The 13194-nt window shown below is 40.2% G+C and overlaps 1 protein-coding gene across 1 annotated transcript; it reads left to right on the top strand.

Moving 5' to 3' along the window:
• Positions 1-1313: 1313 nt before the first annotated feature.
• On the top strand, positions 1314-12697 carry rgma (repulsive guidance molecule BMP co-receptor a). Its single transcript, XM_016521768.1, has 4 exons — positions 1314-1809; positions 4356-4471; positions 7827-8338; positions 10076-12697. The coding sequence occupies exons 1-4, from the start codon at positions 1796-1798 to the stop codon at positions 10775-10777; spliced, it is 1344 nt and encodes a 447-aa protein (XP_016377254.1). The 5' UTR covers positions 1314-1795; the 3' UTR covers positions 10778-12697.
• The last annotated feature ends 497 nt before the right edge of the window (positions 12698-13194 follow it).

Genomic DNA, 13194 nt, shown 5'->3' on the forward strand with positions numbered 1-13194 from the left:
TTAAAAAGTCCAAAGCTGCATCTGAAATGGCATACTTCCTATATAGTAGGCAAATAAATAAATACATACATACATAACAATATGTGAACAGAGTAGTTGCCCAAATTCACAATATTCATATAGGCAAAAAAGTTCTGAAGTGTGCATCTGATATTTTACTATCCCATGAATGAATGAATGATGCATTTATATAGCACTTTATTGTGTATTGTTGTACACCCAAAGCGCTTTACAATCATGGGGGGCGGGGGGTCTCTCCTCAACCATGAGGCCATGGGAGAGGATTTGTGAATGGCAGTGAGGCGACACAACTGACACTGATAGGTCACACGACAACATGATGAATACAGTCCAGATTACATTTATGCTACTCATGGACAAGTACTTATTTAAAAGAAATACCTACTCAGAGAGTATGCGATTTTGTACACAGCCCAAGTGTCAGTGTTATCGCTTTCACTCTTTCTCTGTGTGGAAAGTTATAAGCAAAAAAGCTTGGAGTCGAATGAGCACTGAATGCAGTGAGAGGAATACTCTGTTCCAGACCAGCTTTCAGTTTGTGTGTTGCTTGGTAGGCTACTACTCAAAGCCTGATGCTTCTGCAAATTTCAGACTATTATTAGTTGCTGTAGTTGATCAAATAAGAACCTACTAGTATTTTTTTTTTATCTGAAACATATTGTATTTGGATAGAATTGTATAGCCTAAGTAATATACAGGTGCATCTCAATAAATTAGAATGTCGTGGAAAAGTTCATTTATTTCAGTAATTCAACTCAAATTGTGAAACGTGAACAGCAGTTGTATAATATACTGTTGTATAAAAGCAATATCACACTCACAATATCAGTTATTACATGTGATTTTGCACAAGTAATTTGATGACCACATTAAATTCAAACACAAAAATTAAAATGTCCATGTTTTGTATTAGGCTAGTGTTAAAGACCATCCAGTAGTTGGATAGATTGTAACAAGAGCACACCATTAGGCTAATTTACACAGTTTATGGATAAGTAGTGGATTGGTTAACTAGGCTACTTCCAAGTTGTAGCAGATAGGTATGGTAATTATATCTAGATGTTGAGACACACACACACACACACACAACACTAAATTACAGACAGAAAACGTTTAAACAAACTGTGTTTTCTAATCCAGTTAGACTACATTATAATCTTAACGTTAATCTTAAATCTTGGTTTAACAGACATAAACCTGTATTGACTATGACAGTGTGGGGAGTTCGAGACTGCAGCGCTGATCATTGTGCCTCACACTTTCTAACTCGTCATTTCACAACACTGAGGCGAGGAAACGAGCCAGCGCTATCAACACTGCTGCCCCGAGGGCTCTTCCTACTCAAGTCCTGAGAGCCACAGAGGAATCTTGGGAATACCACGGCAAAATGAAGAGCACTATTGATTCGAAAACATTTCCGAGGTTTTCTTTTTTATCGTTTGTGTCTCGATAAACTGGTTGACGGCTCGTACCTTCATTTCCAGATCACGACACCGATGAAAATAACATCAGACACCGCAAGTAGATTAGCAGCGTTTAGATAAAAACCTATCTTGCCTTTAAAATAACAAATAGCTAATAAACAAGGGACATCATGCAGGGACGACAGGAGTGCTTAACCTTTAGTTTTACAACGATGTATATAGATTTAGCTAAATAAGAATTTCGGATTACTGGTACAAAGCACGACTGTACGCGCTTCAGTCCGGATTCGACCCGCAAGATTCATCCCGGTTCTGCAAAGAAACTCAACCCAAAAGTGTTGAAGAGCTCCATGCATTCAAAAAGGTGGGTTCTGGTTGATTTCTTGACAAATAACTTTGACTCTTTTTAAACAGTATGCAGTGGTTAGCTACTTAAACAGTGAATACCTTCTCTTAAATGGTACAGAGAACATTATATTGCATTGTCTCTTATAGTTTTTGACTTAAAAGCCTGCATCACATTGTAGCTAGTCCAGTTCTTTGTCTTCAATGCTGATCTAAATATAAGGATTGTGTTTAATATCAGGAATAATTTACATTTTTGAATTAATTAGGATTGAAGAAAGGGAGAACGGGATTTTTAGATGTTATGCACAGCTGCTGTCACCAATGAGTGTTATTTTGCTCTATCTCTAAATGTTTATATTTTAGCCTCTGTCGCACTAGAAATCATAGACACGCTGTTAATGATCAATTAAACTCACAAATGGTTAGAGAACATCTGTGTTGGGTTCACTACACCATCTATATCTTCTCATTAAAGATAAGGTATCATAATGTTATGTTTTGGTTTTATGTACCTCCAATTAATTTTCTGTAATCTCAAAAGAAAATGAAGACATCACAGTTGAACTGTAAATAATATAGTGGTTCTTACAAAACCTTATACACGAGGACGCATCTCTGGAGATATCATTCATTCTCCACCACTGTGCAAGCGCCATCTGTTGGACTGCAACAGCTGACCACTAAAAACAAAACCATATAGCCTGCCCTATAACAAATCCACATTCCCTCCTCTTCTTTAGGACCTTTCGGTTACCTTGACCTGTGAAAATCTCAACAAGACATTTATGATCAGATTGTTTATTACTTTAATTAATAGCTTTTTTACTTTATAGATGGGCGAGTCTTATTCATCCTTCATCTCATATGTTCACACGAACAAAAAAGTAGTCCTAGTATGATTATGCATTATATAAATATTTCACATTTTATAGCTGTGCATCTTGTTAAAGTAATCTGTCAGGGAGATTTAATGAAGCAAATGCATTGACATAAGCTTGTTAGATCTCTCAACTGGTGTCACATCACATATTGGCTATGTTTTAAAACCCCTAGGCATTGATTATGTACGCTGATGCTTAGGTGCATGCATTTACGCTGACAGAGACAGAACACTATGTAACAGGTGATCATACATTATACCGTTCCAATAAATTGGGGGTGGTATGGGATTCTCTTCCGTTTCTAATTTGAAGGTTTGGACAGAGGCATCCGTCCTTTATGATTTCTTCCTAAAATCAGTCTACTGTATAAATAAAGCATAAATTCCAAATTCAGTTTTAATCAGAAACTGATTCTCTCTTTGGCATTTAAATGAGTAGGCTATGTAACACAGGGGTGTCCATTCAGTCTGCTCCTGATGGGGGGGCTACTGTCCTGCAGAGTTTAGCTCCATCCCTAATTAAACACTTGAACCAAAGAAATCAAGGTCTTCAGAATTACTAGAATCTTCTAGGCATGTAGACTGGGACAAGTTAGAGCTAAACTCTGCAGGACTTTGGCCCTTCAGGACCAGAATTGGACCTGCTATAACCCATTTACTAGCTATGTAAGCATGTATATTTAACTACTTGGACAGTCTAATGAAACAAACTGTAACATTTTCATCATGTATAAAAAATTTAAAAGTTTATTGAAAGTATGTTTTATTTCAAATTACAAGTAGTAACAATATAGTAACATTTTATTGTTAATATAGGCCTAAAAGAATGAATTCATATGTATTTGCAAATTTTCAATTAGCCTATATAATATGACTCAGTCAACTATTTCTTCAAAATGGGGCTGATTTTTTCAACCATACTGTGATCACTAACACTTATTGTAATTATGATTTTTATAAGACAGACAGAGCTATCTTTCTTGGATACATTAATAATGGACGCTTAATTATTATGTATACTAAATATGGACATGTGACTATTTACACTAGCCATGCAAAAATCAAAACAAGACAGTCTGTAGCCTACTTTCATTTGTAGTGAACAACTTTGTGTGCAATACATCAACTCTTTATGCACAAATGGGATTAAATTGTCAGGCTTGGTGAATCTGTGTATAAGACAATTAAATGCTATTTAATTACCATAGTAATTTAAACTGGATTTAAATACATTTTCAGTCTCCCTTTGATTCTCTCCGAACTGAAAATGCATACAACTGCTCAGGAAAGTATTACACTTTATTATTTTAGGCAACAATGTGTTCACTTTCATGAGTTCGCAGCCTACATTGCAAACGGGTGAAGTACTTTTCAAAGCTCAGGCGTAATTTGAAACTAGTGAGGGGTTGGTGGCGAAACAGTGACTTCTTATTGGTGCACTTCGCAGTGTAGGCTGCACCCTCTTGACACTATAGCGAACTGGAAGATCGGTGGCACGTTTCTAGTGAGGGTTGGGAATGTGTGAACACTGAGAATACCTGACAAAAAGCAGCGATATTTGTACGACGGAAGGGCGGGCGGCATGATTTCGTTGTGTTGCGGTTCTCCAGCAACTTTGAATCAGTACGGAAAGTCGCAGCATTGCTCTAATTCGCCTTTCCTCACATTGCTGGTGTAAATAGGGTGAGGAGAGGAGCGCTGTCCCGTGCTGGATGGATGGTTATGGGGAAAGGAGCAGCACCATCGGCGCTACAAGTCTGCCAGTTCGTTGTTGTGTTTCTCTGTCTGTTTCCAGCAGGTAAGAAAAACATTTATCATGGAGAATCTAATTCGAGTTTTAGGACTGGAAATAAGGATGTTTATTTGGAATTTATTTGTCGAAGCAATGATGTAACCTAATCGCTACAAAACAGCAAATACTCACAGCAGTTAAATATGTTGAAATAACGCAGACAAAGGCATGCTTTGTTACTTAGCAGCAAATTAAACGCAGTTGGGTATATTTTGTTTAGCCATGACCCAGTTATGTCTGGTAAAAGTTAGGCTATTTATCTTCTAAATCATGCCAGTGCGCATTCCTTCATTATGCACGCTTGAATAATGTTGTTGTTTATAACTTTCAAGTTTACGCTACACATAATACATTTAAGTTAAAGGTGTTACATTTCCATCTAAACTTTTTCGCATTAAAAAAGATGCGGGAAAAAAAAACAAGTATGTTTACATAGCTAGAGTGATGGTTTTAGCTGTTTTAGAGCCATTGCTAAAACCGTGCGATAAAAGCGTGGCGATCCGAAGGTTCGGTTCAATTCTGCTGCACTACCGCAGTGTTTCCCACAGCTCTGGCGAAGACGTGCTCTTGTGTTTGGGGGAGGGGAAGCGAACCCTCAACATCTATAAAATGCCTTCGCTGGGCTTGTGGGAGCAAAATTTAAAAAAAAAAACATTTCACAAACACAGTAAAGCCTTTTAAAACCCGTGAAGACCGTCTTCAAAAGTAAAAAAAGGTTCTTAAATGGAACGTTAAATATTACTTAAAATCTAAAAATGGCAAAAGTTGTCTGTATAGATATTTTAAATAGATATGTGTATGGTTAAATTCACATAAAAATATCTGAATTTACAGTACTGTAAATACAGTAGGCTATGCCTTGACTTTACAGTGAACAGTAGTAGGAAACGTTAAAGTGTAGTGTTGTAGGATCACAGACATTGTCCCTGTCTGCACTACACTATTAGTTTTGTGTTTATAGATTAACTGTAGCCTAATATTTTGATGTCCACAGAATGAATTTAACACTTATGTTCCCAGCATACACTGTGGCATGAATGAATTTGGCTGTTGCTGTTGCTCTAAGTTACTTGTTTTGTAGTGTTCAAGTTTTTTTAATGTAAATTTTAAAATTGATTGTCACCATTATTGATATTTTTATATGCCGAGTGTTTATACCAATATGGTATTAAATGATAAATGACCTTTTTTATTGTGGAAAATTACTGTAAAAGTCCTGGCATTTTTTTGAAAAGTAGTATTTATTGCAAAAAGAAGTGTCTAATGTGTGTATCTCACTATAATGGAATTTACAAGTGTTGTTTTATTCTGTCAAGGCTCTGGTCAGTTGTAAGTAGTGTGCAGTTTGATTTCACACCCTGTGACGAATCTTCTTTCAAGATATTTAACGCCAAACAATCGGCAATCATGCAAGCACTAGTTGTTGACATCTTAAATGAGCCTATTGTCTCTTATCAGATGGATGATAAATGCCCTTTGTAGCTGGTAGGTAGATAGACAACAAAGATTGTTGCGTGATCATTTGGAAACAAAGTTGTGTGTAGTTTTGGCATGTCCTTGCATTTTATCAAACGAAAATGATGATTCAGACCTTGTAATCCGAGAAAGGGGAATGTGCTTGAAATTGCTTTTGCCTTTGATTACGGCCTTTGCTCTGGACAGGTGGCTGTCTCATATCCAGTTTGACCTGTGGAATGGTGAGACCTACTCTGTGTTCCGCCCATTGGTCCTGGAGCCAGTTTCTCTCCAGAGATCCTGTTTCTTTAAGGCAGTCCTTAGCCCCCCTTCCCTCCTGCCCTGCATGGCTGATGAAACTCTACCTAATCCCTTTACACAGGGCTAATTTATGACTCTGCTGGTTTCTTCTCAATGGCAAATTGCATTGTCTTCATTCAGAGTCCTAGGACTACACCCTCCCACAGACACACACACATACGCACACACACAAACAGCTACCCCCTTCTGTTAAAGCCCTAAGTGATTTTTTTCAGATGTGCATTTTGCCCTCGGTCACTGACACCCATGGTGCTTTACTCAAAAGCACCCCCACGATCTGCTTAGCAATGCAAAGAGACAGCACAAGGTGTGAATGAGTGTGAATTTGATATGAGATGATTAGCACTTCTAAATAATAGACTTTTGCTAGTGTGATTGTCAGTTTGAAGGCTTCCTTCCCATTTGTCTTTAATTGCTATTAATTTGTGTTGCACCTTAAACAGTGTGAAATTGCTAGATATCCAACTGGGATCTGGGAATCAGTCAAGCATTTTTCGATAAAGCATACAGCCCATTTACTAATATAAAGTGATGTCATTCATGGTGAGGTAATGAAGTTAGATAAGCCTGTCGAGAGTTCATTACTTTGTAATGAGGCCTATTTAGATGCTTATTGCTTTACGTTTTGTATTACAATAGCTCTTAAGTGTTAAGCTTTTCTGCCCTGTGACAGACATCAGAATATTCCATTAACATTTTGAATTTCACATAAAATCAACAAGCGATGATTGGCCTACTTTAATGTTTTTTTGTTTAATTTATTTTTGAAAAGGCAAATACAGCCCATTTACTAATATAAAGTGATGTCATTCATGGTGAGGTAATGAAGTTAGATAAGCCTGTCGAGAGTTCATTACTTTGTAATGAGGCCTATTTAGATGCTTATTGCTTTACGTTTTGTATTACAATAGCTCTTAAGTGTTGAGCTTTTCTGCCCTGTGACAGACATAATCAGAATATTCCATTAACATTTTGAATTTCACATAAAATCAACAAGCGATGATTGGCCTACTTTAATGTTTTTTTGTTTAATTTATTTTTGAAAAGGCAACAAGACGACAATAGCCTTGCTTTATACTACATTTAGAGCACTTAGACTTGATGGAAGTTGGCAAAACACAGAAACTTGGAACTTGGTTGGAATGTTGTTTTTTTTATTAGTGATGGAATTAAAGCCTCACTTTGTCCAGATGTAGAGAGAATTCATGTGTTGTTATGAGAGCCTTGAGCAACTGGCATTCATGAACATAACACAATAAACTGAACTTCATTTGAAGTTCAGTACTGACATAATCAGAATAAAAAGTATTCCTAAATGAAATGTGAATAAAAAGTGCAAAGAGGGTGTAAAATTAACTGTAAGAAATGAAAATGGCCAATTCTTGAATAAAAATGTAAAGGATGTTGTTATTTTACGACACTTTTTCTCAAAATTCTTTGTTTTTATTTTAACTGTTACTTTTCAATTTAAAAGCTTAATCAGTTTTGTCAGCTACTCTGGTTGATGCTTATTTCATTTCAGCTTTCTGTAAACTTGGTTTGACCATGACAGTGTGTTTATGCTATCTCTCTTTTGACTTTACAGCAACTCTGCAGTGTAAGATCCTCAAGTGTAACTCCGAGTTCTGGGCCTCCACCTCCAGCTCTGGCCCAGAAGAGGAGTTCTGCACTGCGCTGCGAGCATATAACAACTGTGTCCGTCGCACTGCCCGTACGTGCCGGGGTGACCTGGCCTACCATTCAGCCCAACATGGTATAGAGGATCTTATGAGCCAACACAACTGCTCCAAAGAAGGGCCCACTACACAGCCTCGTGCCCGCACACCCCCGCCCCCGGTCCAGCCACCACCGGACATCAACGTTCCCTCCGACAGGCCAGAGGTGTGCCATTACGAGCGGAGTCTACCACGTAATGCTGCGCCTCCCAATTACACTCACTGCGGATTTTTTGGGGACCCACATCTCCGCACATTCAACGATGACTTTCAGACCTGTAAAGTTGAGGGAGCCTGGCCACTGATTCACAATAAGTACCTGTCTGTGCAGGTTACGAACACTCCTGTTGTGCCTGGATCTTCCGCTACGGCTACTAGCAAGGTAAGGATATTTTGTACCTCACATAAAAAAACAAGTAAAAGTCATTTCAGCATCAGTCTTGGTCTCATTTCACCAACCTTTAAGGAACGGTTTCAGCATGGAACTAGTTAAAGGCGAAAGTGTGGTTTTACCAGTGGGAAGAGAAAGCAGACTTTGTAAGTGCAGACTGTAGTTAGCATTTGGATCTGTTCCAAGACAGATGAAGACGAGATAAGACAATTGGTGAAAGTCCGTTTTTTTTAAAGAAATTCCAGCAACAAAAGAGAGGTAATAAATTAGAATGTTAGTAGGCTCACGTGCCTTCATTTTTTTTCCGACAGTCAGAACTAATGCTACTATATCTGTGGCAGCCCTTGCCATTGTTTGTGTGATTTAGGAGTCTTGTTGTTTTAACTAAGTGCTCAGTCCATACAGGAAACTGCTGATATTTTCTCTGCATTAGTTGGCCCTCATACCTCATAAATTATCATTGTTTTGCTTTACGGCCCATTGGTCAAACTGGGGAGCTGCCTTAGAATTGGCCAGCTGTGGAGCCTAAGGTGAAAACACAGGACTTCAAGTTTGTGTGTCCGATTCCCGAAAGCTAATTTCACTATGCCTGATGTCCTTTTGGCTGCTGTAATTGTGTGACCAGGGTTGAATGTTTTTCAGAGTTTTTCCTTGTGGCAGAAAAACACAAGAACTTTGTACTCAGTCACATTAGGAAACAGAGCAATTTTCTGCCATCAAAAACCTCTAATGATTCCCCATTAAGTAGATGGACCCACAGTTCTTTCTTGTAGGAGGGAAAGGGATCGTGATATTTTTGTTAAGCTGACTGTTTTTTGAATAAATGACAGTGGCTCAGAGGTCATTCAGCTTGGACAAATGCGCAAACAGGTCTGCAGGCAGATGCAGCACCTGTGCAAACAAGACATCCCTTGTTTATTGATAGACCCTTTGCTTTAAACAAGCTCTCGCTGTCCTGCGAAAAACTAGGGTGGCGCTAACAGGAGGTAGATCACTGCACCATTAGTGATTATAGGGTGGTTTGGTTTAACTGAGTCTTCAGACATAGACACACATGCACACACTCATATGCATCATTTGCAAGATCAGAGCAGCCTGGACATCCCGAGGTCACATATGTGTCAGCAGTCCATTGGCCTCCTAATGGCAGCTTGCTGGAGAAGTCAGAAGTAGGAGCAGCCTTCTCTAATTAGCCCCTGTGCAGGCTGTGCTCTCTAGCTGGTGCGAGTCCACTCCCTGGAGCTGAATCCGGGGTTCACAGGCAGGCTCTGAGCAGCATGAATGGATTGTCTTTGTGTCTGCATACTGAGGCCTGCTGTAACATAGACTGGACCCGTGTTTCTCCAGAGTGCGTTTACATTGGCCCCCTGTATCTTGAGCTGCTGCTGAAATGTGGCATTACGAAAGCTTCTGGGCTTGGAGGGTCTGCACTACACAGTCCTCTGGTTTTATAAAGGCAATGCTCGGTTATGCAAAATGGAGTACTTAGTCACCATCTTTTGCCATATGCAGTGGTGCATAAAACACTTTATGTCTGTGGTTGCTGTTTCTTGGCTGGTTTTGATCGAAAAAATATAGCATTTTCAACATCAAAACTTTGTGCACTTCAAATGTTTTCTAGCCATCTTTTTCCCCCTAGAACTGTTTTGTTTTAAAGTATTTATGTCCAAAACCATAATTGATCTTGAATACTGTTCTCACTTGTTCTCACTCTCACTTTTACCACAGCTAACAGTCATCTTCAAGAACTTTCAAGAATGTGTAGACCAGAAGATGTACCATGCGGAGACTGACGAGCTTCCTGCTGCATTTGCTGATGGTTCAAAGAACGGAGGCGACCGCCATGGGGCCAACACCTTACGCATAGTAGAGAAGGTGCCTGGACAACACGTGGAGATCCAGGCACGCTATATCGGCACCACTATTGTAGTTCGGCAGGTTGGCCGCTACCTCACCTTTGCGGTGCGGATGCCAGAGGAGGTTGTGAATTCGGTGGAGGACCAGGACAACCAGGATCTTTACCTCTGCCTGCATGGTTGCCCTGCAAACCAGCGAATAGACTTCAGGACCTTCAGAGCACGGGCGGCAGAGAGCCAAGTCTTAGGCAGGGGACGGCCAGGTGCTCCTATTAATGGCTTCACATACCAGTCAGCCATGGCCAAGTGCAAAGAACGTCTACCAGTTGAGGATTTGTATTTCCAATCCTGTGTTTTTGACCTGCTATCTTCTGGGGACATCAACTTCACCCTGGCGGCCTACTATGCCTTTGAGGATGTTAAAATGCTCCACTCCAACAAAGACAAGTATCACCTCTTTGAAAAGGATACAATATTCAACTCTGCCTCAGAAAAAAGGGGTTTTAGTGTCCTAATCCTCATCAGCCTTGTTATCATACTGTTGTGGACTGACTCGTTTTCCATTCGTCTGTAGTCCCCATTGGACATCCTTGTTAGATGGTTGTAAGATGCTGTATGCATGTGAAATGCTGCTCTCACCGTGTTGTGTTCCATCTACCAGAGGCTGGGCTTCTCAGTTAGAGCCTGAGCTTCTGCTGAGGGCTTTCACACTTGTGTGTCTTGTGTCACACCATGGACTCATCTCTCATCATCATCACATATGTTCATTCATCAGGCCAGAGCAGAAGCGTTCCTGGAGATCCACCCATCTCTGTGGTCATCCTGCTGATCTCATAAGTGCTTCATGACAGAGAACGCAGCGCTGAGAGGTCCTGAGACCCGAGTCAGATTAAACCACCCTTGTTCCCACCAGGGTGATGTGCCACTGACAGGAGTGAGAGGGGGATGATCCTTTGCAGAAAGAAGAGCTTGGAGATGTTCTTCAGTTCACTTGATGCCAAGTGAGAGGTGAAGTATGTCTCCCGGAGCCAGGCTGGAGGACATGACAGGAGCTTTTATTAATGGAGGGCCGGCAGGAGTTCTCTCTTTGAAGAAGCTCCAGCTTCGGAAAAATGTTAGCTTTCTAGAGAAAACCTCCTGGCCAAGGCCATGTCAGACTAGTAAATCATGTTGTCTACAGAGGAGATTAACAGGCCATAACATCAGGCCTTTTGTATAGTTTGTCTATGTGTGTGTGCAAAAGAAAGATGTGTTATTTTGAGTGTGTATGTGTGAAGTGTTTCATAATATCTGTATATTGCACCCAGGGTCCTAATGTAGCTCTGGTGTGGTGGTTCATGGGTCAGTAAGAAGTTTTACTGCCTGCCAAGAGCTCTTTCCTACATTTCATATAAAAAGGGAGTCAACCATTGTGTCAAACAGACTTTAAACTACACCCATACTGCTTAGGTGTTATAATTTCGGAAAATATTTATTGAATTCCCTCCATTGTCAAATTGGGTGTTCAAAATCAGCCTGAACAATTATAGAGAATACGTTTCTTTACTTTGTTCACAAAGTAAAAGCCATTGAGTAAAAAAATCCACGTCATACATTGGTATAGCCCAAGACAGAGTTGTCTCTGAGCACACTTGCTTCAGATAAACACGTTCGTGGAAAAATATTCATGTCAGTTTGCAGTAGGTAGCATAACCATCAACGTATATATCCAGGAGAGAGCCAAGTTCCTCAATACAATGTTTGCAGTTTGAGATGGGACCCACAAGGCAGGTCCATCAATCATCCTTACTGCTTCTTAAAGAGCAATGCCTTGCTCTCCATTTCAAAAGGGTGTCGACGTGGCTGTGCTGTAGGCCCCGTTTAACTCTCGACTCTGTAGATCTGTGAATTTATGGCAGAGGCATTTTGCCAAAGAACAAGCCATGGTGCCAACAATTTCCCAAACAGCTGAATTTTCTCTCTCTCTCTTTCTCACGGGACCTTTTGTGGTTCACTTAAGTATTTGGGCTCAAACCAGATGTCCTGATTGTGTATAATATTGGAAGGTGCTGCTAACTACAGTGTGGTAGATGGACCAGTGCAGGAGCTATTGAGAACATCTGCCATGCATTTCTTGTGACATTTGAAATGGGGGCATTTGCTCTTCAGCCATTAGCAGGCTCAGGATTACTGGCACTCAGTATTGTAAATAGCAGTAGTAATATTGGCGAGCTAAAGTCAAACGATACATAGCACCACTATTTTGAAGAGTGAAACTGCACCCTTGGTAGCCAAAAGCCTGTGTTATACTTTCCGTGTGCGCGAGTCCTTCACAGTAATTTATTCTTACACTGTAAAGTTTTGCGAGCCTTACTACTGCTAAGAAAGCTTGTGTTGTCGATGCAGTTCGTGGCTTTAAAGAGACTTTTGAAAGCATACAAAATGATTGTAATGACTTTTGTGTTTAAGTGTGCTTGAGTCGTCAGTGCTTTTTGGATTTATATGTGTAATGTGACATGTATATAAGTTTGTGTGATTTGTATTGGCGAGCTAAAGTCAAACGATACATAGCACCACTATTTTGAAGAGTGAAACTGCACCCTTGGTAGCCAAAAGCCTGTGTTATACTTTCCGCGTGCGCGAGTCCGCTAGGGTCCGCTATGGTATGTGTGACGTAAAAATCGTCATTGGCGAGTGTGCGCGGACATCCACGTGCCTCCCATTTTTTGTGAGGCTACAATTTTTCAGTAGGCTACAAAAGCACCAACTGCGCATGCGCCGGCTGTGTGAAGAAGCCTGTTGTTACTCGAACCTGTACAATCCATCGATAAAACAATATAAAGACAGCCAGATGTGCAATAATTCTGGGCAATTGTTTGTTCACATGTTTGTTGCGGAGCGCACCATCAGCATAGGATTTCGGTAGTATAAATACAAGTAGTCCGCGTCCGCGCTGTCCGTGTACACATCCAGATTGCTCATGCGGAAAGTATAACACAGGCTTAATAGTTC

Source organism: Sinocyclocheilus rhinocerous, unplaced genomic scaffold (assembly GCF_001515625.1).
Source record: "Sinocyclocheilus rhinocerous isolate Xijiao unplaced genomic scaffold, SAMN03320098_v1.1 scaffold1110, whole genome shotgun sequence".
Taxonomy (NCBI): domain Eukaryota; kingdom Metazoa; phylum Chordata; class Actinopteri; order Cypriniformes; family Cyprinidae; genus Sinocyclocheilus; species Sinocyclocheilus rhinocerous.